At 55.6% G+C, this 26,317-nt stretch overlaps 1 protein-coding gene across 3 annotated transcripts in view; it reads right to left on the bottom strand.

The window, feature by feature from the left end:
* Positions 1–3,132: 3,132 nt before the first annotated feature.
* ZNF423 (zinc finger protein 423) overlaps positions 3,133–26,317 on the bottom strand; it is a 337,109-nt gene continuing 313,924 nt past the window's right edge. For all 3 annotated transcript variants that reach the window (XM_019794103.2, XM_034672642.1, XM_034672641.1), the window contains one exon: positions 3,133–3,826. In XM_019794103.2, the coding sequence (XP_019649662.1) occupies positions 3,797–3,826 (30 nt within the window). In that variant the 3' untranslated portion in view covers positions 3,133–3,796. The remainder of the gene's footprint in view (positions 3,827–26,317) is intronic.

The raw sequence follows: 26,317 nt of genomic DNA on the forward strand, positions 1-26,317 counted from the left end.
ATAGTAGTGGCCACACCTAAGTTCTGGGAGTGATACCATATATAATCTGACCCTCTCCAAGGTAACATTTGCTCAGATAAAAATCAGTTAATTTATTAAGAAAAAAGGGGCAAGCTAGCAGTCTTTCCTACACAGTATGCCATTTTATTCATAATAATAATAGTTACTGTTCAGTTTGTCCTTCAACAGATAGAATGTGGCCATAGAGGGAAATCAGACACCAGGACTCGAAGGCAGGACACCCAGATTATAGTCTCAATTCTATCCTGAATCGTGCAACCCTGGACAAGACTGAAATTCTCTGGGCTTGTTTCAAAACAGCTGAAATGGAAACCCAGTACAACTGGAGACCCCTGAGAATACTTCCAGTTCGTTTCCAACTCCAGGCTTCTCCCTGGGGCCCTTCCTTCTCCAGGTCTCAGCTGACATCACTTCCTCAGCAAGGCCTTCCTCCCTGCCCCCCTGTCTCTGATGTGGTCCCCACCCATTTCACACGTGTTCCCCACCCATCTCACACATCTCACCCACCCCCACACATCTCACCCAGCTCCCTGTCCATCACAGCGCTTGGGGCCGTGCGTGACCAGGTATTTACAGACAGCTTGCTTGCTAGAGGGGTGCCATGTGACAGTGAGCTCCTGTGAGGACGGGGGCCACATCGCCTGTCCATCTCTATATCCCCAGTGATCCCCAGTAACATCTGCGGGCTGGATGGCTGACGGCTTGAAGTCTGGGTCCTACCTGCTAAATGCTTGCAAGTATAGAACCCACCCCTAAGAATGCACATTCTAGAGGGGGATAAAAAACAAACAAGCAGGTAGAAAGTTTAATATTAAACATACTGCGACTGTAGGAGGAGAACTGTCTGTGGCTGGGGGAACTGGAGACGATTCCTCCTATGGCAGCTTCTCCATTCAGACCAAAACCCTTATCCACCTGCTTCCAATGACAGGAGTCTGTGGCCCAGGTGTCCTTGTCCATTTCTTAGCCTGGGCAAAATTTCTGCGCCCACAGAGTCCCTAGAAACTAATCATTTGCCCATGCAAACACAGCAATGATGAACCCTAGGCTTCCAGTCACCTTGCCCACTCTGGCATCCAAACTACCAGTGACTGATTCCATGGCACCCTCCAGGCTGAAAGGGGGCCCCTCCTGTGCGAGAGGCCTGGCTTCATCATCTTCCTAACCAGCATGCCACTTCCGGTCTCTGGCCCTTCAGCGGGCATCAAGGCATTGAAGTCCCCCAGTGACCCTGCGAGGTCCCTCAGGGCTGAGAGGTAAACTGGCTCATCCCAGCTTCAGATCGTCTGACTGGAGAGAGGTGGGGGCTGGTCTCAGGCATATAGCCCTGCACTACCCACCCCGATAGTGTCTGATGGTGACACATACCAATCCCTATAAGGGCCCCCATGTCCCCCGTAGAGCCCCCTCCCCACATGAAGTCACGAGGGGCTCTCAGCAGAAGGGCGGGGGCAGAGCCAGCCAGAGAACAATGGGCCCAGGCGAGGGGGGAGTCGGTGGGGTTCCCTGGCTGCCTTGTCATCGCCATAAACCTCATTACCTCGCGGTCCCCTAGGCCGCCTCTCTCCTTACCCAAGGCATCCGCCGGCTTCGCTGCTGATTCCCACATGGCGTGAAAAGCTCTTAAACCCCCCGCTGTATTTTTAATGGGGGCAGTGACTAATTTAGCCCTACGCCACCAACCGTCAAATCAAATCTTCTGTTGGTACTTACCGAGGACTCACCTGGGCTCCATGGGGTTCAGGATAAATCTGGAGCTGGAGAGGGCCCAGAGACGGTGATCTGGCGAGCCCTGGGACATGCTGGCCCTGCCCACAGACTTTGGTGCCATCTCGCAGGCAGGCCCGGCTGTGCATGCGGTGCCGACTGTGGCTGGCCACCCTTGGGAACACGGATGCCTACCCTGAGGTCTCCCCCCTAAACAGCCAAGTCTCCAGGGGACTAAAAATCAAAGTTGCCTGCCTTCGACTTCTAGGAGGCAAGAACCCTGAATTCTAAGGGTGAAGGCTCCATGTTGCCCAGCCCTGGCAGGACTCTGCTCTGATTTGCAGGGGTGATGTGCATTTTATAAAACTAAGTGCCCCACCCATGTGAGCCCCTTACATGAGGTGGCCGGAAGGGGGACTCTGACAGGTCGCCAGCAACCCCTCGATATGGGAGTCGGAAGATGCTGGGTATAATTGCTACAGATTCCACGCCCGTGACTTAGTATTACATTGTAATTAGGTGCAATCTGTCTGCCTGTTTCATTTCCGCTCTGCAGAGGGTAATAACCAATTTTCTTGCCCCTTGTGAAAAGTTAACAAGGAAGGGCTTCCCCACGCAGGTTCTGAAGCCCTGGCCTCTGATTAGCAAGTCAGCCAGGCACCGGCATGATGGAGGGTTGGGAGGACGGCCATGTGGGAGACTTGAGTTTGCTGGGTGGGCCCTGGGGTGCCAGCAAGGTGGGGGGGGGTGAGGAAAGCAAGTCAACTAAAATGTCAGGAAACACCCCTTCTTGGGGTTTGCAAGTGCTGGGGGGGAGGTCCCTGAGATTCTGTGCTGTAGGCACCTCGCTTGCCCCACTAGAGTGCTGGCCCTGGCCACGGGTCTCAGCATCCCACGTCCCACTGATCTCTGTGGCTGGGAACCTGCGGCTCCCACCCGGCTCTGCTCTGCAGCCCCCCTGCCCCAGCCCTGGGTCTCACAGGGCTGGGGAGCTAGCCCCAGCTCCTGGCATGTCCTCACACCTTGGCCGCAACTAGAATCCAAGTCCTGCCTGATGTCCTGGCCAGGTAAGGGTTAACCACTTACCCATCTGCATCCAGAACACGGGAAAGCCATCCCCAGGGGGAGAAACAAGGAAACATCATGGATGAGCCCACTTACCCCCGAGGTTCAGTTTCTCCCATCCACAGATGAAAAGATCAGAGTATTTCATCTTTAAGGGTTCCTTCTGCTTTGACTTCTGTGGCCGCTGCCCACCTGATCCAGACTGCATGTGTTAGGTAACTAACTATGTGTCCTTTTTCCCAAGGGAGGCTGGGTCTACCGTGTGCAGGTCTGCGCCCTATGGGTGACGACAGGCCCCCACAGAGCCCCGGGCTGGGGAGGAGAGAACCAGGCAGCCGATGCTAATCGCATGGATTCCCTTTATTGAACTGTACTAGTAACTGCAGTCAGATTAAGTCACATTTAAAAGCAGACCATCCAGTTGCACTGAAACCGATTATATTCATTACATAGTTTTAATCACTGTCCGGTGAACTGGCAAATCCAATCAAAGCATTAGTCTTTAATTAAAAAATTAAAAGGAAATATTCAGACAATAGCCAAGCAATCACATCACGATGCACAATTACCTAGAATTGCAATTAAAAAGTAGTTAACCCAAGGGGGGGGAAAGAAAAACAAGAAAGAAAAAAAAAAAGAAGCAAAGGAAAAAAAATCACACTAATCCTTTTTCAAAAACTATCAATATAATACATGAAGGAACAAAGGACAATAGCGTCAAAAAGCGGGTTTCTCTAACTCTAGAAATGTAGTCTTCGGCGGAAACTCTAAAAGCACACTAGCTGTAGCAGGACAATAAAAAATACTGAGCATGGAATACTTTTAATCTCTGCCATTAATATTCATTTCCAGCTGCTTATAATAGCAGCGCCTCATGGCCAAATCATTAGAGTTTTACATCTGGGTTGCAAATGACACTTTGATTGGATGTAATGTTCAAATGGCCCTCCCCACGGCGTCTCCGGCAAGCCTTCTGCGGAGAGGTGTCCTGTCGAGCGGTCCCTCACTGTGCGTGCTGGCTCATCGTGTGGTTCTACAAAGGCGAAGAAAGGAGACACGCATGAGGGCAGAAGAATGGAGAGCAGGCCCGTCCCCTCCCACTCAGTGCATTTACGCCGGGAGCCACAGAAAAGCGTCTCGATTATTACAACACAAAATGCAACCAGGAAAAAGTGCTCGGGGGACACAGCTGCCAAGACGCCACGTTGATCTGGGGCTCGGGGATGGGTTCCCGTTGCTGCCAACCTGGGCTCTCTAGAAATTGTTTTTTTAAAGACTGTTCGGGTCTTACCAGGGGGACTGGCTATAGGGAAGGCAAGCGGGGTCGGGGGACATGCCAGGAGGTGGGGGGGGGAGGGTGGCAGGAATTAAAAACATCCTTGCTCACCTCTCCCGTCTCCCTCTTGCTCTGATGATTAGGAGGAAATTATATCTGATCGCCTGCAGGCTTTCCCCAGATCCCCCTCTCAGCCCTTCCCGGGAGCTGCTCTGAGCCTCGTGGAGGGACACAGCAGATGTGCCACGCGGCTCTCCGGCCAAGAAACACCCGAGTGGCACAGACGTGCGGAGCCAGTGGGCGGCGGCGGTGCCTGCGGCCGAGGACGGGTCACCCAGCAGGGAGGGCGCTGAAGGAGGCAGCCTGCCAGTCCGGTCACGTGACTGTGCTCCAGCCAGAAGAGTGTGCGGTTTGCCCAAACGCGCCTGGGCAGCCGGGGCCCAGGTGGGACCCCCCGGCCGAGCGCTCCCCTCTCACGGCAGCCCACGGCACCTCTCCCCTTGTGCCAGCCCAAGCAGGCCGGCGGTGTGGGTCTGTTTTCGTGGGAGCCAGTGGCCTGGGGCTGGGGGTGGGATTTGGCCTCTAAGCGTGACTTTGTTTCTTCTCAGGGGTCCCTGTTCTAAATCAGGACCCATCTCATCAAAGCCTCAGGTAGTGTTCAACCTCATGCCACCTGGAGAAAATCCACCCAGGGCAGAGGAGCCCTGCTTGGGAGCAACACAGGACCTCCAGGCCCGAGGAGCGAGGTCCCCGGGGTGCTCCTGCCTCCCCACACCTGGGTGCCCCAGCCCACGCCGTGACTCCTCTGGGGCTGGGAGCCACCGGTCTGCAGCTCTGCCCGTGACCACCAGAGGTCACACATGGTGCTGTGTCTCTCTTCTGGGCTCCCGGTCAAGCTGCGAGGGCCACCAGAGGATGCTCAATGCCCGCAGCTTTACCGGGGGGCCTGGAGCCACCCCCACTCTGTGGCCCAGGGCTCCTGTGGCAGCCTCTTCCCACTGTCAGCTCGGCTGCCGCCTCCATGGTGATGTCACCACCCCCTGCGGCAAGCTCATCGCCAGGGAGAGGCTGTGCCCTGTCCCCACATAGCAGATGCCTGCTGATGCCTGCAGCACAGAGCACCAACCACCGCTGTCCCCTCTCCTTGGGCTCCTGGGTACAGGCCCCCAGCTGGGGCTTGGCAAGCACACGTGCTGGGTGCCGTTAGAGGGACATCTTTCAGTCCTCACAACAGCCTTACCAGGTAGGACACAGTAACACAGGAAATGCAGCTGAGAGAGGCTCAGTTCTGGTTCAAGGTCATCCAGCTGGGAATCAGGCGGGGTGGAACCAGGCAACTGGAATCCAAGAAAGCCAGGGCCTCGGGCAAGAAGGCTGGCTTCCCAGCACCCTGCAACTCAAGGGCGTCCCAGTCCGCAGATCCCGCACACTCCGCACCGGGCATGACTACAAACTCTGCCGGCGTGGCCTGGCACCTCGGTGGGGGTGCCATGGACCCAGAGGCACAAGGCAGGTTGTCTGAGGCCACAGATGGGATGCGGCGGTTTCCATGGGAACGCCCACCCTCCAGCCGAGGCACCTCTCCTTGCACTTGCTCAAGCACAGGCCGCCAGTCCTGCGGGGGGCCAGACCCACCCTCCAGCCAAGCGTTCACCCAGCTTCCAAGCCTTCGGTGATTCGGTTCGCATCTCCTCTCTCCTCCCTCCCAACCGAGCCTCGCTTGAAGTCCTCTGGGCACCGGGTCCCTTGCCATCCCTCCCTGCAGCCCCTCGAGGCTCTTCCGACCCCCCTCCCACACATCTATGTGCCTCCCAAGTACAAGACTAGCGTCGTCCGCTGAGCTGCAGACAGGAGGGCATCCCCTCCCTTCTCGGCCCCACAGCGCTTGGCCCGGGGCTGGGCACATGATGCCCTGTGGTGACATGGCAGGCACAGCTGTCCAGGAACGACCGGGGGTCTCACTCTGCCACCCTGCCAACAGCCGGCCAATTAACAGGGCCACGTGGCCAGTGCTGAGCGTGGTCAGGTCCGTCTTTATGTAGGGGGGAGTGGGGAGGAGGATGGGGAAGAGGGAGGTTAGGAGGATAAACATACAGTTCTTTTTCTGTCCTCAAATGATGGTTCCTGGCACAAAGTGGACACCACGTAAATATTTTTAATGACTCAATGGAAGAATAAATAAACCACTCAGTGTATGGGTAGGATGTGTGGAAAGGGGAGAGGACGTTCTGAGCGGAAGGCACAGCACAGACGAAGGAATGGAGGCTCAACTGAGCCTGGAAATGTGGGCACCAGTGGGGTGATGCCAGCAGAGGTCACATGGCATACCTGGAAGGGTTTAGACCCGGACGGTGGAGGCCCTGGCTGCCCCTGAATGTGGACCGTTCCGTAAGCAGCAGAAAGCCAGAGATGATACTCGGTCTCTGCAAACCCTCAAGGACCACCCACCACCAACCCGGGGAAAGGCGGGTATCGAGGGATCTCTGGATAATGAAAAGGCTTCTCGCTGGGATGCCAAGAACAGGGCCAGTATAACACACGTGGTCCACACTGGCTCAGCCATGGGCTGCTGGCACAGAAATCCAGGAGGCGGGAACATCTGCTTAGGGACCACTGGTCAGGAAAATAGGGAGAATAAACGCCACTTCTCAGGTGAGAACCACAGTGGGCCTTTCCTCTTAAGGAGCAGTAGCAGGTAGTTCTTCAGTTAGACCCGAGAAAGAACTTCCCCAAAGAGAGTTCTCAAGACAGAAGGGTAAAACTTCCTTCCCTGAAGTTCTATAAGAACAAAAGCCCAGGATGTCACAGCAGATGGAAATGTCGAAACTTGATGCCCCAAGGGGGCCGGGCACCAGAATTCGTTCGGCACTGCGTTATTAGCTACCTGCTGGATGCTCTGCTCTGGGCTGGGCACAGTGCGGGGTAGGGGAAGACTCCAGCTGGGCCCACCCCTCTCAAGGGGCCCGATGGGGGGGCGGGGGGAACTCAGGACACACAGACACCCAAACGTTTATGCAGATGGCGGCTCAGCGAGAGAGAACGGTCCATGCCACCCAATAAGTGCGTGCGAGGTGGGGGTGCCGAGGAGGCCAGGTGTTCAGCCGGGGAGGGCATCAGCTCCTCCACAGGCTGAGGGCACAGTCGCTGGAAGGGCAGAGGGGGTGGCGGGGACCCGTCACCAGGACTCACCAATCACCCTACACACCTGTGCGCCGAGTTGCTCCTGGCAGAGCCTCTGCCGATCGGCACAGCTGAATAAACCCCAAGACCCGCGGCTCCTACCCCGCGGCTCCGAGCTGTGGTTCGAGGGGCGGGGGGCAGGGGGGGCTTCGTCCAGCCGTCTGCAAGAGCCCCGTCTACCCGCACGGCTCTCACAAGGGCATCTGGCTTAATGTCTCTATTTCTCTATTTATGCCTGTGCTATATTTAGCCCCTTCAGCGAGGAAGAAAATCATGTTTTAAAGATACTACCAGACCTGCAGATCAACACTTCCCAGAACCATAAAGGCCGGGGGTGGGGTGGGGGTGGGAGCCAGGAAGGACTGGAAGGCGCTCAGAGGGGAGGCCTGGCATCCACAAGGGCCTCTCTGCCTGCCAGGGAGACGCAGGTGTGGGCCGAGAAGCAGGTGAGAAAAATAAAACGGGGGAAAGGGAGGGAGGGGATGGGGGGCACTGGTTTGTGGCTGAGAAGCACTCGCTCAGCAGAGTGCACGCGGCTCTCGTGGCAAGAGGTTTCTGCTAGGACCTGTGTCGGGGGCCCGGGCCTGGCGCACTGGGCCACCTGCCCCTGGGACACAAGTTAATGAAGGGCGATGGGGTGCCAGGGGTCCCGCTGAGACCTCTCCCCGTGCGAGCTGTCAGTGGTCAGCAGAGCGCTCAGGCCACGGAGACCTTTGTTACAGGTCTGCGTTCATTTATATGACCGTTCATTCATTCAACAGACCTTCACCGAATCTCTGCTGGGTGACAGCCACCATGCTTGGTGCTTGTCCCTGGGCATGCAGCAGCAACATGACCCCAATCCAGAGCCCAAGCCAGGGTGTGCGTTGGGCACAGAGGGAACGTGCGAGGTGCAGGGAGCCTGTCGCTGGACCTTCCTTCCCAAAGCACCGACACATGCCTGAATGGGCCAGTCAGAGGTTCTGGCCTGGTCCCATTCTGGTGTCACCCAAACCAGGAGGCATCCCTGGCTCAACTCCGCCTGTGCCTCACCACCATCACGCGCCCACGTGTATACCAGTGCGCCCTCCCGCGTCCGCAATAGGGGTTTCCCCTCGAGGTCCTGGCTCTGTTTTCCGTCCCTCTGGGACCCTGCTTGGTCTCCCTTTGACACCACCCAGTGCAGTGTCAAGTCGGGAAGACCAGAGGTGCTGGCCACCTGCCAGCCTGGCAAATATGGTCTGTGGGAACAGAAGACTTCTCCACACACCCCGACATGCACAGACCCAGACGGGAGAGGATGTCTGCGCTGCGCGTCACTCCTGGATCGCACCCTTACCTGCCCCTCCTGCACTCCAGCTCCTTGGGGACAAACTGCCCGGAAAGTCCTAGCACCTCACCTGGCCCTGAGCCTGGTCAGCACGGCCCAGGGAGATCACAAGGAGGCAGCAAGCCTCGGTGGGCCTAGACGAGTGGAGTCCTGGGTTTGAATGCTGACTGTCACTAAATAGCCATGTGGCCTGGAGCAAGATCCTTGACCTCTGGGGGTTGGGGGGAGGGGTGGTAATAACAGCCCTCTTCCTCAGAGGCCCTGAGGACTCAGGAAATAATGTGCAAGCACTCCTCCCCGGCCTGGCCAAGACAAAGTGCTCCCTAAACGGTGTCCCTGAGCATCTGCTTGAGCAGACAGGGAGCTCTCTGACGAAGGGCTGTTTGTCCCCTCCGTGGATCCCGGGCCCCCCTGGCACCATACATGGTTCAGGGCTTGCAGTGGGAGCCACCGGAGGGCTGATGGTCTGAACACTGGGCCCCTCCCAGCTCCTTCTCCAAGGGCTGGCAAGATCTCAGGAGCACTCTCGATATTGTCCCCTCCCCACGAGCCCCTGGCTACAGCCTCCGTACCCACAATTCACTGCTCTCCCTGCCCCCCAGGGGACAGAGTGGGGTATCTGGTGAGGAGGGGAGGCGCATGGAGACTCCGTGGGGGAGGGAGGTGTGCACTCATCTGTGTATTCACCCGCTCATTCACTCATACCTTCCACAGCTGTTCACGGAGTCCCCGCATGTCAGGCCCCAGCTGGGCACTGCCATGCAGAGTTCAAGGCTCCAGCCCTCTCTCTTGAGGGGCTTACAGTTCCATGGGGAGACCCTCACTCTCAAGGGGCACCAGACAAGGACTGGTCCCAGGGCTTGGCCCTCGCATCCCTGGCACATTAAGGGTGCAGGAACACTTAGACCCCCCCCCAGAACATTCCACCCGCCCTCCCCTGCAGAACCCACTTGACTTCACTTTGACCCCACATCACCTCCTTCTGGTTCGAGGTGGGGAAAGAGGCTGCAGTCAATGCCCTTTATCCCCACTGCCCACCACTGGGCCATTCCCAGGTGGGCTGCAGCCATGGCCCCTCTCACGAGGCTGGCTTTACAAAGAGCTGTCTCCAGGAGCAGGGACCAACTCCTAGAACCTGCCTTAACCACGGGAAGATGTTTCCTCTGCTTCCAGGGGAAAAGGTAGATGCTTCAGGCTAACACTGCAGCCGTGTTCCAGCTACGTGGGATTCTGTTGCTGGTCATTTAACAAACACGGAGCCTGGCCCTATGCACGGCAGTGGGCAACAGACAGAGAGAATAGGGCCCATCCTGGCCATTTACAAGCTCGTGGCCAAAGGAGGGGGTGACATTTCACAAAAAGGGACTATGGAGAGAGGACTTTTGACTGGCAGGTGCTTAAGGAAAAAGCTGGCCTTCTAGCTGCCCTTTGAGGATGGCTTGGTTAGAGTTTGCACTGGGGTGTGTGTGCGTGCACACGTGCGTGTGTGTTCACATGAGCACAGAGATAGTTCTCCAAGGAGGATGACACCCCCCTGCCCTCCAGCGAATGGCACGGAGGTGACAATGGTACTGATAATGATCACAGCTAACATTTATCCTATGCTCAGTGTGCCAGGCACTATTCTCAACCCTTAATTATATTAACTCATTGAAACCTCACAACAACCCTGGGGGTTAAGTACGATGATTATCCCTATTTTACAGATGAGAAAACTGAGGCACGCAAATGGAGAGCGCTGAGGCCCTGCAGCGACTGACAGCCGTGCCAGCTCCGCACCCATGCAGTCTGTGTGTAGAGCGCACTCTTACCCACGGCACCGTTGTGCTTGTGAAATGTGGAAAGCACAGCATATGCTGAGGGAACAATGAATAATTCAGCTTGGCAGAAGCACAGGGTATGTGCCATGGAGACAAGCCTGGAAAGGAAGGTGGGGGCCTTATTGATGAGACTCCATGATGCGAGACGAGGCAGCTCGCCCTTAAATCTGGGCCATGGGGAGCCATCGAAGGTATTTGAGCTGTGGAGTTACACGAAAGGCAAGGAACGGGGAGACGCTCGCACTTCCAGCCAAAAAGGTGTACTAGCAGGGCCTCCGTGCTCCCCACCTCCCTCGGCTCCCTTCCTGCGTTCCGCCTCCCCTTTACCCCCCAACACTCAAGTTATATACATTTCCCTTTGGGGAGGGTACAGACACAGGCAGCCCCGCTTCCCTCTCTGCTGTGGATCACCTGGGCAGCCCCTCTCTGCTAGTGAGCACTTATTTTTAGAAGCGTTTGACAATCGTCCAAAGGTCTAAGACGAACAGATGGCCTGTCTTAAAGGCTCGTATGTTCGCTAGTTTGCACTTCTGACAAACGGTAAGCGAGCGCACTCGAGAGCACGCCATAAACAGCACTAAAGGAATACTCAGAACACAATTTAGCTAATGCACGTCATTAAAATTAGGAGTGAGTGATGGCCAAGGTTCCCTCTAAATGCCTGCCCGGTGATGCAGCCGCTCCCCCGGGGGCCCAGGCAGTGACGTATATGCGCCCCGCACCCCCCCATGGCCCCCACCCAGCGAGCCAGCATGGACACAGACGGCACGGAAAGCGTTGCCGTGTGAAGTGACACCCCTCCTTGGCACCGGGGTCCTGGGTGAAGCTAGTCACCCACTGGCCCAGGACACTGCCCTGGAACGTCCTCTCTCCACGCTCTGGGATGTGTGTGAGGCTTCCCCAGTCCCGTCTCCCAGACAGTGAGACAGGCTGTCGTCTGCCACTCCAGAGCAGTGGGAAGTGAGTGTCGCACCCGCTTAGCCGGGGAAGTCTGTCTCTCGGGTGAGAGCCTCCATTCATCCAGAACTCCTGGCCTGCAGGGAGATTCCAACTTCCAGGGAGCAGCAGGGTGGCTTTGGGGGGATTCGCTACTTTCTTGCAGAACCAAGAGCAGGAGCCGACTCGGTGCCCTCAAAGTCCCCCGGGGCACGTGAGGAGGAGCGGTAAGACCCAGACTGCTTCTGTTGGAGGTGTCCCCAGAGGGGCTGACCCCTGGGTTTCTGGGGCCCCTCTCCAACACCTGTCTCACCAGTGCCTTGTGGCACCCAGAACACAAAAGACCCCAGCTGGTGGCCTGGCCAGCGACCAGTTCCATGAGCGCGAAAACATCTTCCTTCAAGGGAAAATGGAGAGAAAATGTTGTCATGGGGAAAAAAAAAAAAAAGCCCAACGAATTCCCAAAGGGGCAGGTTTTGTACTGCTGTGCTTTGGAAATAAAACACACCTGAGAATAGAGTATGAGGAGGGAAGCCGCAGCCTTCTACTAGGAGCCCAGGCTGCAAACAGGCTCCCATTCGGAGTCACCCAACAAAAGAGGGAAAGGAATAATACCCGTCTGGAGGGACAGTAGACTCGGGGGGGCAGGGTGCACACTTCAGAATGCAAATGCGCCCAGTTGCTTTCCTGGTGTGGAACATCCCAGGCCAGCAACCAGGTGACCTCAGGTTGCGGCTGCGAGAAAGAAAACGGGAGTTTCGTGGCTGGTGTCACATCAGGGCTGCTTAGAGATGTACCCCACCTCGGCAACAGAGGCCACCCTGACCCTGAGTCCTGCATTAATTTGCTGCCACCACTGTTGCCATTTCTCCAAAGGGAGGCAGGGGTCCCCAGTGGCTGGGCCTCTCTGGGTTGGCGTACCTAGCAGACTCGGGACTAAGGACTGAGAATAAAGGATTCTGGCCCTGGTCTCTGGAGCTTGGTTCCTTCGTCCATTCCAACCACATCAGCCAAGCACCTGCCCAGAACCAGGCCCCTGGGGTACCATTCATCTCAAATACGAATTACAATATGCCCTCAAAGAGCCCGAGTCAGACCCCTAACAGGTATCACAGTGGGCAGGAATCCAGCGTGTGTACCGCCTCGAAGCCTGAGGAGAGACCCACCAGGTATTCTGAGACTCCACTGAAATGGCTCTGGGCCGACAGGTTCCCAGACCAGAGAGGGCTCTTTCTCCCACCTCAAAGCGCATCTATGAAGCAAAGACCGCACACAGAATATTTTGGGAAGACTGAGGCATCCCAAACTCACAGCAAATGTCGCCATACAGAAAAAGAGCCGCTGACATCCAGGAGACCCAGCTGCGGTGGGCAGGGCTCCTCCAGCCGTGTGCAGTCAGCCCGGACAAAGGCCTGCTGCGCAGGGGCCTGGAGCGGCCAAGTCCACGCGGCAAGAGCGTGGGGCCCAGGCCAGGCGCAAGGCAGTAAGGTGTGGTGGGGACTGTGTCATCCCAAGAACCCAAGCCTTATTCGAAAGGGACTAAAAAACTAGATTTAAAAAATAGATATAGATAGATATAGATGTAAAGCCTGGGTGGCTCAGTTGGTGAAGCTTTCAACTCTTGATTTCGGCTCAGGTCATGGAGTCCCAGGGTCACGGGATCGAGCCCTGCATGGGGCTGTGTGCTGAGCGTGGAGTCAGCTTGAGATTTTCTCTCTCTCCCTCTCCCTCTGCCCCTCCCCCCTCCCTCTCTTAAAAAAATAGACAGTGTCTCGATGTTTAAAGCACTAGGGAGGCCAATCAAAAAATGTTTGCAGGTTGGATCTGCCCACAGGCTGGCAGCTGAAGGCCTCTCGTAGTTTGTGAGGACCTCAAGATGCCTCAAACATCTTCCAGCACACTGGCCAGGCTGACTCCCAGGGCAGGAGTGGAGGTATGGATAGTGACATGACACAGACTATCATTTAGGGTCCTCACCCTGGGATAGGGCTCGGGGGCCTTGCACGGTTACATTCCGAAGAAGAGGAAGGAGAGTAGAAGATGAATTGAGGCCCTCCTGTCCTGCACGCCCGGGGTGTGTCCCCACATGCAGCGGAATGTTTCCCGGTGAGCCAGGTGCTAGGGAACCAGGGAAATCACCCTCCCCAGAGCCACAAAGGAGCCCCAAAATGGCCAGCTTGGAGAGAGGGACCAGGCAGCCCTCCCTCAATCACTCCGAGAGACCAGCCCAAGTGTACCCTATCCACCCACTGAAGAGTCTAGATAATTATCCCTTCATGCCTTCCTTTCTCCCGAAGAACTAAGGAACCCTCCCACCCATCACCCACTGATGCTCTCTCAGGCATTGTGGGGGGACTGGCCCTTGGGGTGCTTGTGACCACAGCATGGTACACAAAGCTCCTCTTACTTCCCACACTTGCACACACACACACACGCACAGACACTTCACAGTCACACACAGATACCCCATAATCACATGTACACACCTACACACACTCACGGATAACTCACAATCACACACATACATACACAATGCAAACACTCATGGACATCCCATGTACAGACTCGCTCACTCACGGATACCCCACAAACCCAGGCACATACCTGTACACACACATTCACAGACACACGCACACACACCCAGACCTTACACTGCCAACGTGTTACAAAGTGGTTCAGGGGTTGCTTGTTATTTTTGGCATTTCGTCTCCCTCAATGTGCAACAGACTTGTCCACACTTGCACCACCACCAGGACGCTTCCGGAAGCCCCCACCTGCCCATGACCCGGGTTCCCTCCAGGGCTCCCTCTCCCTGGCAATGAGTTGAGAAACTAAAGTGCCGGGGCGCCTGGGTGGCGCAGTCATTAAGCGTCTGCCTTTGGCTCAGGGCGTGATCCCGGTGTTCTGGGATCGAGCCCCACATCAGGCTCCTCTGCTAGGAGCCTGCTTCTTCCTCTCCCACTAATCTGCTATGTTCCCTCTCTTCGCTGGCTGTCTCTGCCTGTCAAATAAATAAATAAAATCTTTAAAAAAAAAAAAAAGAAACTAAAGTGCCCATGAGAGGCACGGCCCAGGTTCTCTCCTCAATGGGCAGGGACGGGGGAGAGTTCTGCTTAATCTCCTAGAGGGTCCCCACCACACCTAGAACTCTAGACCCTGGCCACAGCCCTGCCAGAGCTCCATACACCTCCTTCTTCCAGCTCCCCAAATGGGCCAGACACTCTCTCAGCCTCTCAGGGCCATTTTTGCTGCCCAGCACGCTCCCCCCATTTCCAGGCCCCTCCCATCTGATCTCTGTCCCCTCAGAAAGGCTCTCCTGCCTTCTCAACCAGGGGCCAGCCATCACGGTGCAGCTCTGCACCTGCATAGCCATCCTTCTAGCACTTTCCTCAACCTGCAAGGTCCCGGCTGTCTCCCGGCCACGGTAATGCCCTCACCAGGCCATGCGCGGCAGGCAGGGACCCCATCTCTCAGTTCTCTGCCGATCCCCCCCGTGTCGGCTCAGAGCCTGCGCTTGCTAAAAACTCCGCGAGCGTTTCTGAGATGACAGCCAGAGAGCAACGGTGGCAAAGCAAAGCCCCCACTGACAGGGTCAGGGAGAGAAGAAGAAACAGAGCTGCCCCTCCTCCACGTCCCCTGCCCCGCCCTGCCCAGGGCATGTCACACTTTTTTCTTAAAAGCAGAGAGATCCTTTGAAGACATTATGCTAAGTGCAGCGAGCCAGTCACAGAAGGACTAATACTGTATAATTCCACTTCTGTGAGGTTCCTAGAGTAGTCAAATCCGGAGAGACAGAAAGTAGACTGGTGGTTTCCAGGAGCTGAGGGGAAGAGGGATGGGGGAGCTAAGTGCTCAGTGGGGACAGAGTTGTGTCTCTGCAGAACTTTCCCGGATGCTGCGGATGGTGGCCTAACAAGGTGAAGGGACTGAGAGCCGCACACGTGCTCACTCGAAAATGGTCAAGTTCGCAACTTTTTCCTATGTGTATGTTATCACGATTAAAAACAAACAAACAAACAACTGGTTGGGATCCTACAGGCTCGGTGGGCAGGTCGGCAGGTGGGCAGGAGAGAGGTCACACGGTACAGACACGGGCAAGGCCCATCCTGAGATGTTGCTCAAACGAGTTGCCGAGGTGCCGTCAGGGCTCCAGGCTCGGAGGCTGGAAGTTGTACCGACTGCAGTAGCGAGAGGCGGCCTGTGGGGGGCCTCGGCTGGACGGTGGGGGCTGGAAGCTGCAGCAGCATCCAGGGGACACGTCGCCTGCCAAGCACTGGCTGGCACTGGCTGCAAGAGCGTCTCTGCTTGCGTGCTGTACCAGGCTTCCCCGGCAGTGACCAAGCCTGTGCCACAGTCCCCGGCACGGCTTCCAGGGCCCGGCCCCGTTAGGACAGACCGCCTCAGGAGACGGCACCACCGGGGGCTCTTGCCCCTGAGCGCAGGGGCCTGAGGCCTCCTCTGAAATCATGTCAAGAGGACTGGAGCTTTGACAGCTTTCAAACCTTGCTGGACGGAAGTTTTCCCCTGCTCTGTGCTTGGGGAGATGGGAAGGTGAGTGTGAGGCACACCTACAGGCATTAAATATTTTGCCATGTTGGGGGAAAAAAAAAAAGTGGGAGACACTTGTTCCCTTGAATGTTTCTGAAATCTTTCCAGGCCTTTACAACTTGAAATTTTTATTCATTAAAATTGGATGAGAAAACCCAGCTCTACATATAGTCATCATATTTCACAGGCCAAAAATCAGGACAAGTAGCCAATAGCGGCGACGGAATACTTGAAATCAAAGCTGTCCTGGAAAATCTAGGTCACACGGTCACGAATTATACAGAACACATATGTTCAGGTCCCTAAACTAACCCAGTGCTTTTAGGTTTTATAAATTTTCGCTAAAAGGGAAACTTTCCCGCATCATCGAAATGTCTAGAAAATTAACCTCCGTGGATGGACAGCTGTTCTGGCAGATATTCTGAGGGCCCCCTCAGAAAACGTGGCCCATCACCACCCCCTCAAAATGGCTTCTGGAGCCCACATGGCCCAGCGCCCCTCACTGACGGACCCCCCAGGCTGCTGGGCCCGCAGTTCTGAAGGTGGACCTAATTTGCTGTGATGAATTGTGTGCATGCCCCAGCGATCAAAACTGCAGCTGAGACTGATTATATTTAATGATTGCGACGGTTCTTGCGGAAACACGTGGGTGTATACCTTTGCCCGCTCGAAGAAGTCCAGGCTGACACAAAGCAAAGGGCAAATGTGATCCCTGCCACCCAGAATGGAGGGGCTGCCCATTCCTCAGGAGCCGGTCCCACTGATGGGGCTGAAGAACACTGGGGCCCGGCCTGCAATGCCTTGTCCGCCCTTCTCATCTGCACTCAGCTTTCAACCAAACTGTGGGCACATCATCACTGCCCACACACCTGCCCCACCAGGACCACATGGGTCTGCTCTATACCTTCCCTCCCCCACCAGGCAGAACTTGCTGGTTTTCAGGAGGCAAACCAATTATCATCTATATCCCCAGTCTGTCCCATCCCTCTCAATTCACCAGAAGGGTGTGTGGTGTGTTCATATGCAGTTTTAGGGTGGAGGGAGGGGTAGGTAGCAGGTAAGCATGGACTTAAGAATATATGAGGAAGGTGATATGAAGGCAGTGTAGTTTCTAGCACTTTCTTGGTACTCAATACTAATGGATGTGTAGCTAGCTGCCTGGCTGGCTGGCAGAATGAATGAAAGGATGGATGGGTGGGTGGGTGGGTGGTTGAATGATGGATGGAAGATGGATGGATGACGGATGGACGGATGGATGGACAGATGATGGATAGATGGACGGATGGCTGAATGGTAGACGGACAGACGGATGTACAGATGAGTAGCTGGGTAGCAGATGGATGGATGACTAGAAGAACGGAGAGCATGAATACATAAGTAGGTACGAGGGTGGAAGGGTTGGTGGAAAGACAATGGGCTTTGAAGTCTAAATCCTACTTCAGTCACTTACTGTACCTGCGACCCTAGACAAGTCACTTCGCTTCTCTACCTTCCTGTTTCCTCGCCTGAAAAGTGGGATGAATAATGCCTGCCTCATAGCCTTGCTATGAGCTCCAAATTCGATACCACGTGTAAAAGTTTTCACAACATGTACAGTGATATGCAGACATTCAATGCTGTCATAACGAATACCAACCACGAGCTTCTGCCATCACTGTCGACTCGAAAGCATGGACAACCCCACACTGTTGATGTGGCACCTTCAGAAGGAAGGACGGGGGTGACCAAGGCGGTGCCCTGGGTCAGGGATGCGGCCGATGGACTGCGCAGCCAGGTCTGGCTTCAGGGTGGGGGCGGGGGGACCAGTCCCTGAGCCACGCTTGCCTCCCCTGCTCAAACACACAAACTGTGTGAGTGGGCTACACTCCCCACTTCCCCCCGGGGCCCTCTTCTCCCTGCAAGTGTCCTTACCTTATTGACCTTTCCCAGCCTCAGCTTTCTGGTCTGCAAAATGGTGAGAGTAAACAGCGCTTCTAGCGGTCCCAGGCTGTTGAGGCGCCAATGGGATAATATTTGTAAACGGGACATGCTGCGCCGGAGGCCTGAGACTCAGAGCCCAGGTGGGGAAGGATCCAGGTGGGGCAGACCAGCTGGGGTTGTGCGGGACTGGGGAGCACATCCTTGTGCTGAATGCTGCCACACGAAAGTATGGTCCAGGGATTTCTAGGGCTGGTCTGCAGAAAAATTAAGAACTCCTGCCATTTAGTGTGATGGTAAAGAGGACAGAATCTGGGGCCAGGTGCCTGGGTCCAGCGTTGACCAGCTCTGTGGCCTAGGGAAATAGCCTCTCTGTGCCTCAGTTTCCTTACTTCAATAATAGAGACATTATGAGGATAATTATTTTGAATGTTTCAAAGTGCTAAGAACACTGTCTGACAATAAGCACTATATGTTAGCTGCTATAATTATAGGAAATCTCCATTTTGAACCACAGATCGCCATGTAAAGATTCCAATATCCCTGGCCATGGGCTATAAATTTTCATCCTCCACCCGGCAAAAATGTTCAATGTTGCTACGTAACAACTTTTGCTTGTGTGTATTTCCTCCCCTGGACGTGAGTGGAGACTGGTGGGGGGTCCTTCTCCATCATTCTGGGGCACGTGATGGGAGGGAAAGAATCGGGATACTCCTATAACCCCCAAGGAAGCCCAATCCCTGCCCCAGACAATTTCAGCATCTTGTGTCCCCCTCACCTTCCACCATTACCTCCTATCGGTGCTATATTATCCAAGATCCAAAGAATATAAGATGTTCCAATATTTGATGTATCACAGTGAATAAATGACCAATTAAAGTATAACACACGTGAACTATTCCTGCTTACGAGATGTTACAATGAGAAGTTGTGTATCAATGCGATGTGGCAATACCTAACAAAATACTGAGCTCCTACTACGTGCTCAAACTGGGCCGGTGGTTCTTCATACATTATCTTTACATCTCCCCATTATCCCCATTTTACAGCTAAAGCAACTGAGTCGCAGAAAAGAGAAGCAGCTCGATGTGTCATGCAAATGGTCAGAGGCGGTGCTTAGATTTGCGCCCAAATGGCCCAGTCTTCAGGCTGCTTCCTCCCCTCTTGCTGTTCCCTGCCCACCCCTCTGCCTCCTGGTGCCACTGAAAGGAGACACCGAACCAAACCTGTCACCCGCCTCTGCTCAGATCCCAGTACACGGGGAATCTCACTGCAGCCCTGCACCAGCTCCAGCCAGTCCGTGTTTGATTTTGTCTGAACTCCAGAAGCAGAGCGAGTGGGGCCATGTTCATTATTGACACAGCAAAATTAATTTCTGCCATCTCCTCCCTCTCCCTTCCATGCCCGGCCCCCACCCCTCGCCTCTCCTGTGAGCGCGGACGCACGGCTGCTGACTGGCGCTCCTGAAATGCCAACTTGCATTTCTCATCATTAATTTCTTTCTAAATGTCATTAGTAATTGTTCCTGCTCGACCAAAGAGTTCAATCCAGGCTTCCGCCAAGAGCACCCGGTTCTCCTCTCTTGGCTGGCGGGCGGGAAGGCACCCCCCTAGCCATGCCAGACCCGGCACCCTTGCAGGAGGCAGCCAGCCCTGCTCCCAACAAGTTGGGATGACAGACGGTTGCACTGAGAGACAAAGGAGGCCTCGTGCTTCACGTGAAAGGGCTCGCCAACAGAAAAAAGCCTGCCCACGCTATTAGCAGAGTGGCTCAATGCTGGGGCTCTGCAGCCAACCAGGCTGTCTGGCTTTGAGTCCCATCTCTGCCACTGCCTAGCTGCGCCTCGGTCTTCCCATCTGCAAAATGGGGAGAATAACAGCATGGGCTTCATATGATTGTCCTGAGGATCAATCAGGATAATCGATGCCAAGGGCTCCCCATGTTGCCGGGGGGCTTGTTTCTGTTAGTGTTCTCCCATCCTGGGGTGAGGTCCGCTCTTCCTAGCTGTGCGGCATGGCATGATAGCGAGCCTCCCATCTGTGACAGTGGAATGACAACATCATATCAACTCCACCCCAGTGCCACCCCCCACCCTGCCCTGGCTGGGCACTATGTTCATGTTTCACAAACGCTAGGCTGCACTCCCACAGGGAGCCTCCGGGAGAGACAGCACTGGCCCAACGTCCAGGGGAGGACGGTGAGTCTCAGAGGGGAGGTCGCATGCCCAAGGTCGCAGTGACAGCAAGAAGCAACTCTGAGATTTACCCCCTCCAGCCTTCAAGGCCAGTGTCTTTCCTGTCCATCCAACTGCCTCTTTGTCTAGGTCGGTGGGGGGGCGGGGAGGCAGGGCTTTGGACGGGGTCAGCCTCTGGGGACCTTGGACCAACCCGGCACCCACTGATATGTAGTATTATCATTATTTCTGAGAAACTAAAGGCATTTGGTCCGGGCTGGGACGGCGCCGGCAAGGGGCTGGGCTCCCGACACACACAATGGCCGCTGGCTAGAGGCTCCTGGCAGCTCCCCCGTGCCCATCTGTCGTGATGGCATGGTGCCCCTCTTAAGTTGGTTGGCCCCCCGCCCTAGGGCATGACTGACAGGCTCTGATTGGCAGACAGGCAGCCCGAGGCTGATTCCAAGTGCCATCTCTGCCTGGAGCTGGGCCTTGGGGGGAGCCCCCCCCCAGTCCCCACCTGGACCTCCACATACTTCATTGCTCAAGCAGGCAGAGCCCCGGGTCTCGTGAGGGCATCTGGGCACATCCAGGCAGAAGCTCCTCCCAGGGCCCATGGCTCCCTTGCTCCCTCCTCCTGTGGTGACCCCGGTAGCCACTGCTCACCCCGCCTGCCCAGAGTGGGACACTCACAAGCCCTGAAGCTGTGTCACTCTCCCGGGAGGGAAGACGTGCTTGCCCCCAGCACCAGGCCCCGAGCACCCAGAGGCCTGTCCTTGGCTCCTAAGGGATTGACAGTCTAAGTGCCTCAGCCCGGAGCTAAGAACACAGGCGTTAGTGCCAGTGCCTTGTTCACAGCTCTGCAACTCTAGCAGCTGTGTGACCCTGGGGAGCCTCAGTTTACCCATCTATGATATGGACATCCTAGCAGGCCACACCTGTGGGGTGCCCATGAGGTCTTGAAAGACTACGTGTGTGAAGAGAGGCGGTCAGGTTCCCAGTGAGCGCTCAGAAATGCTGTCTCATTTTTATTATGTTGGGGTGCCCCGGGCTCAGGAGGACAAGGAGCCATCTGTGGCCACCCCTCAGTCTTCTCCAGATGCGGACCCTTCACAGCCACACACAGCCCCTCAGGAGGCTCAGCCGCCCGCAGTGGTCGCAGTGGGACGAGACGGTGATGTCGGTGACGCACTTTACTGTGAGCAGGGAAGGCCCCGCCCCACAGATCGAGAGACACAGATGGTATCTGGAGACACAGTGAGGAAGCGGGAAGGTCTGGGTCCCCCAGGCCTCCTGTGACGTCACAGTGGCCGTGTTGGGTTATGTGTAGTGTACGATACAACTGGACGATATGCCACAAGCATACAATAAACGTTCATTCTGTTTGTCCTCATCTGTTTACCGTCCCTCTCCCACAACATTTGAGAGACCTGGGCCTCCGTGCGTCCCCAACACCTGCACACATCTGGCACAGAGGAGGTGCTCGGTAAACACCTGTGGGCTACACGGAGCACATCCATGCACGGCAGACTGAATGAGCGAACAAAGGCTTGGACTGAAAGCCCACGGGCACTCAGACTGCGGTCACAACGATGCCTTTGGTAGAGGCTGGGGCTGACCAGACCTCCATCCGGTGCTGGAAGCTCTTCCGGGGCCACTGCCCTTCTTTTCCCCAACACCCACAGGAAGGGGCTGTCATGACCCCCTATTTTCTGGGGCCCATCGAGCATCAGTGATTTGCTCGAGGTCACAGAGCTGCTCCCAGGCTGCCGGTCCACAGAGTGGGCTGGGCGCTGCCACGCCATGTTGTCACACTGACTAGAATCCCGTCCCTGAGAGGCGCTGCTGTCCCGCCGTGGTGGGGAAGGCAGGACACACAAAGCGATCCCACCCTGGAATGTGCCGCGGTTTACCCGCAGGAAGCCTTCAATGCTAAGTGCTTTTCACACATGGGCTCTCCGTCTTCACACCCACCCGAGGCAGTGGGTCTTACCCCATTTTACAGATGAGGAAACTGATGCCAGAGAAGGACCACTCTCTAAAATGGAAAATAATGGAACAGACTGGGGGCTACTCCAAGCAAGCAACGAGTTCTCGCTCCCCAGAACCACAGGCACCTCCCCGTCACTGGCCCAGGCCAAGGCCAGCCGGCCCGGCTCTCCCAGCAGCAGTGGGGTGGCAGGGACAGCGCTGACTTTAAAGTGGGATGGAGGGAGATGCTCCTACTCACAGAAAACTCAGCCAAAGAGTCAAATGCTAAGTATGTGCCTAGAGCACTTTTAATTTTTAATTATTATTAGTGATAATTATCTGGCTGGGTCTGACGGCAGGAGCGCGCAGGCGAGGAAACTGGCTCCTCGGTTACCCATCTTATAAGGACCAGCAACTCAAAAACTGGGTGCCTAGAATCTGCAAGCCTCAATTGCAACCCTCCCTCTTTCTCTCCCTTTCTTGTTTGTGTTCTCTTTCCTTTATTTTCCTCCTTTCTAGAAGCTCAAGAAATATGGTAAAACATATGGGGATGATTGGACGGACGTATGGATGGATGGATGGATGGATGGATGGATGGCAGAGTCTTCACTGGCCCAAAACTCACATTTGGGCGGGAAGTCAGGTGTAGACATAGTTGTTACAATCTGCACTGGCAAAGGGATCGAGGAGTTAAACCCAGGGCCAGAGAAGCTAAAGGAGGGAGAATCAGGGAGAGCTCCTCAGAGAAGAGACTACCTGAGCCGAGCCCCGAAGCCTGAGAAGAAAGAAGGGCTTTCAAGCAGAAGTATCAGCCAGGAAGCACCCATCTTGCTGAATCGACCAGATGAATGAAGCAAGGTGTTCACCCACCTCCAGCCCCACTGCCTTTTCCTCTGTACCTTGGACACCCCAAATCTGTCCATGCCTCTGAGTCTTTGCATTGGCTATTCCCTTTCCCAGAAGGTTCCCCAGCTCTTCCCCACACTGGCTCCTTTTCAACCTTCAGAACTTTGTTGAAATGCCAGCCTTCCTTGACCATCCAATGCAATTTTTCATCCTCAACGTCCCTTTACCCTTGCCCCGACACACACACACGCGCACACACTCTCTCTCTCTCTCTCTCTCTCTCTCTCTCACATCATTTTCCATCACCATATAGTGTTTTACTGTCCTCAAAATTCTATAGTCTGAAATGACCTAGTTCATGTATTTACTCTTATCGGTGATATTTCCCAAAGAATGACAGTTGGGTGAGAACAGGGACCGTGTCAACCTGTTCACAGTCGTGCTGTGGGCCCCCGTGATGGTGCCCGCCTATTACAGGTACGAAGTAAATATTCTTCAATGAAAATGGAATGAGGGGAAGAGTCAACCCTAATGTTCTCAAGGCCTAAGAAGGAAGGGTCCCAGTGGAGCTCAGACCACGCCCCTGGCTCACAGACACCTCCCCCTGGCTGGGTACCAGGATTCAGCCTGGCAGGGCCCAGCTCACCCCATTGGAAGGGCTCCAGGTTGCTTGTTAGAATACCTAGCTCTGCTTTTAATCAATTGTAATCATTTAGCTGGAAGCGGTGCGATTACGCACACACAAGCAAACAGCGTGAGCTAATCCTTTAAACGCGCCCGCTCAACGCAGGGCTGGCCGCTTTGCCGCTGCAGGCCTGGCTCGGGAAGCGCTTCCCGCGGCCCCTTGCGTTGTCAATAAGGGAGTCTAGATTCCAGGGCACAGGGTGGACCCACTGCACCCCCGGCCCGGCCCAGCCCCATTCCACAGGTCTGAAGAATGCCAGAACCTCCCCCTTCGGAGAAACCCTTCCTCGGGCTCGGGGCTCCCTGTGACAGCCCCCGGCAAGGCTGCCATAAGGAGGGAAAGTGGCCAGGAAGCGTGAGGTCTTCTGAGGTCCCTGTCTCCATGACCAGACCTCATCCTTCCTCTGCCCAAGCCTAGCCGGAGCTGAACTCGCCCCCCCGCTTGTCACATGGTTTGCAGGCTCCAGGCCTCCAGCTCCAGCCTTGCAAGCGCTGCGTTCCGATCTGGCACCGCAGCATGGGCCCCAGCAGGCCTCCGCCCGGGGCCCACCTGCGAGTACGTTCTTTTGCATCCCCTGTTCCTGCCACTTGTGCTACCTGCTTGGCCCAACTACTAAAATAGTTTCTGGGTCCCCTGACATGAAGGCTTTTTATAGTTTAGCACTGCAGGCCTCATTTAAATCTATTAGCTCATATAAATGGCAATTCATTTAAACTTTGGAGGGTTTCTGTTTGCCTTGGTGGCAGAGACAATTCGGCTTTGCATGTGGCTCTGCTGTTCGCTAGTGACCCTGAACACACCACTTAAGCTCTTGGAGTCTCAGTTTCCATATCTGTAAATGAGCATAAAAGGACCTACTTCATGGGGTTGGGCTGAGACAATCCGTGCAAAATGCTTCGGTCAGAGCGTGGCCCCCAGAGGGAGCCACCCAGGGGAGGTGACTGTTCAAACTATTTCTTGTCCAATTTCATGGGGGAGCTCGTCCACCCTGTCAGAGGCCAGCCCTGGAGGGCTGGTAATTCGCACACTCCTTGCACGCATTCCCTCAGCGACAGTGAAGAACGGGAGATCGTGAGCCTCAGGAAGGACAGAAGGACGTGCCATCCTGCCCAGTGTCTGTGGGCACAGAGGCGTCCGCAGGGATTCCGAGAGAGCTGGGCCGGGTGGCTGAGCCGGCCCCTCCCCTCAGGTCAGCTAACCCCTGGCAAGGGGCCCAGAGGGCCCCAGGCCTTCGTCTGCTGAGGCCCGAGGCTGGAAATGCAAGGCCAACAGCCCTGACACTTTGGGGGTCTGTGGATTACAGAGTTGTTTTGCAGGCCCCCTACCAAATCGGCATACTGCCCTCCAATGAGCCATGGGCAGGGCTCAGGGAAACAGTGCAGAGGAAAAGCCTGGGCAAGAGGCAGCGAAAGGTGGGAAGGGGACTTGAAGCCATGGCTTCTGTGGCCTTCCCACTTCTCCTCACGGCTTGGCACACCCAGCTCCTCCCTGCACCCCAGTGTGGGTGTCCCGTGCCCGTGGCCTTCACACATGGCTGGGGGCCACAGATGGAGGGACTCAGCATCTTACTATGTTCACACCCAAGCCACAAATCAGGAAATCACAGCAAAGCACTAGTGGAGGGGGCCCTGCAAAGTCGTCTGACCCCCAAGTGACTCATGCTGCTCATATGTTAATAACCGTGGTCATCATTACGCAAACACTAGTGGTGAACACTAACAGCAGCAACAGCAACCTCTACAAGCCCTTCCTATGCGCCAGCCACTGCGCCAAGGGCTCCGGCAACAACCATGTGGTGGGGACTGTTAGTACTCCCGTCCTGCAGATAGAAAAACTCTGGCCTAGAGCTGCTAAATGAGGGAGCCGGGCTGCAAACACAGCCCTTCTTCACAAAGGCTGTGTTCCCTGCCTTGCCCCCTGCAGCACTCCAGACACTTCTGCCGACAGGGACTTCACCACCTTGCCTGCCTGCCTGCCTTCCGTAGAGACTCTGTCCACACCGTGGATGTTTGTGGGGTCTACCAGCCCGGGTTCCCCTCCCCCATCTGGGGCCACAGTTCAGAGGAGCAGGGGTGGACAGCTGACCAGCAACCACCGGAGCTCAACCATCAGATTCCGTCTCAAGGATCTAGAACCTGTCGTCTGCATGCTGGCTGTTTGTGGCAGTCGCTATTTCGGGGTTGGCCGGGTGTTCCGTCTGGCTACTTGCATAACCAAATCCCCATACTAGATCCCCCCTGTTGAAATACCCGGTGTGTCCGTCTCAGCAGAAATGACAGAAGCCATGGCAGCACTGGCCACCTTTTTCCTGGTGTAGACGAGCCCAGAAAGTCAGGCTGCAGGAAGAGAACATAGTAGGAACCAGAAAGAGGCAGAAGGCAGAGTGTCACTACCTCGAGAAAGGGGCCCTAGATTCTTAAGAATGGGGTCCCCAGAAACACCACCACTCCCTGCTCTTGGCAACCAAAAGCCGCCCTGTGTCGCTACAACTCCATTCCCCATCCTGCTCGAGCTAAGCCCAGGGAGCGATGCCTGAGCCGTGACTGTCAGAGGGCAACACGCACGCCCTGAGTTTTTGCCCACTACCACAAGTCCTGGGGCCACAGGAAGCAAGTGGACAGAGCTTGAAATGCTTGAAGACAACCATCCCCACACTTCCACAACAATCTGCCCACATCTTCTCCTGGTGAATGGTCCCTTGAAAGCTCCCTGGAGTCAGGCTGGATCCCCACAGCCTAGCAGGGTGCCTGAGCTCCCTGGGCGTGTGTGCATGCATGGGCGTATGCGTACACATGTGCGTGCATGTGTATGTACACAAACCTTGCTTGCTTGCCCCTATCCCTTCCCCCACCTCCAGCCCCCG

The sequence above is a fragment of the Ailuropoda melanoleuca genome, chromosome 12, assembly GCF_002007445.2.
Source record: "Ailuropoda melanoleuca isolate Jingjing chromosome 12, ASM200744v2, whole genome shotgun sequence".
Classification (NCBI taxonomy): domain Eukaryota; kingdom Metazoa; phylum Chordata; class Mammalia; order Carnivora; family Ursidae; genus Ailuropoda; species Ailuropoda melanoleuca.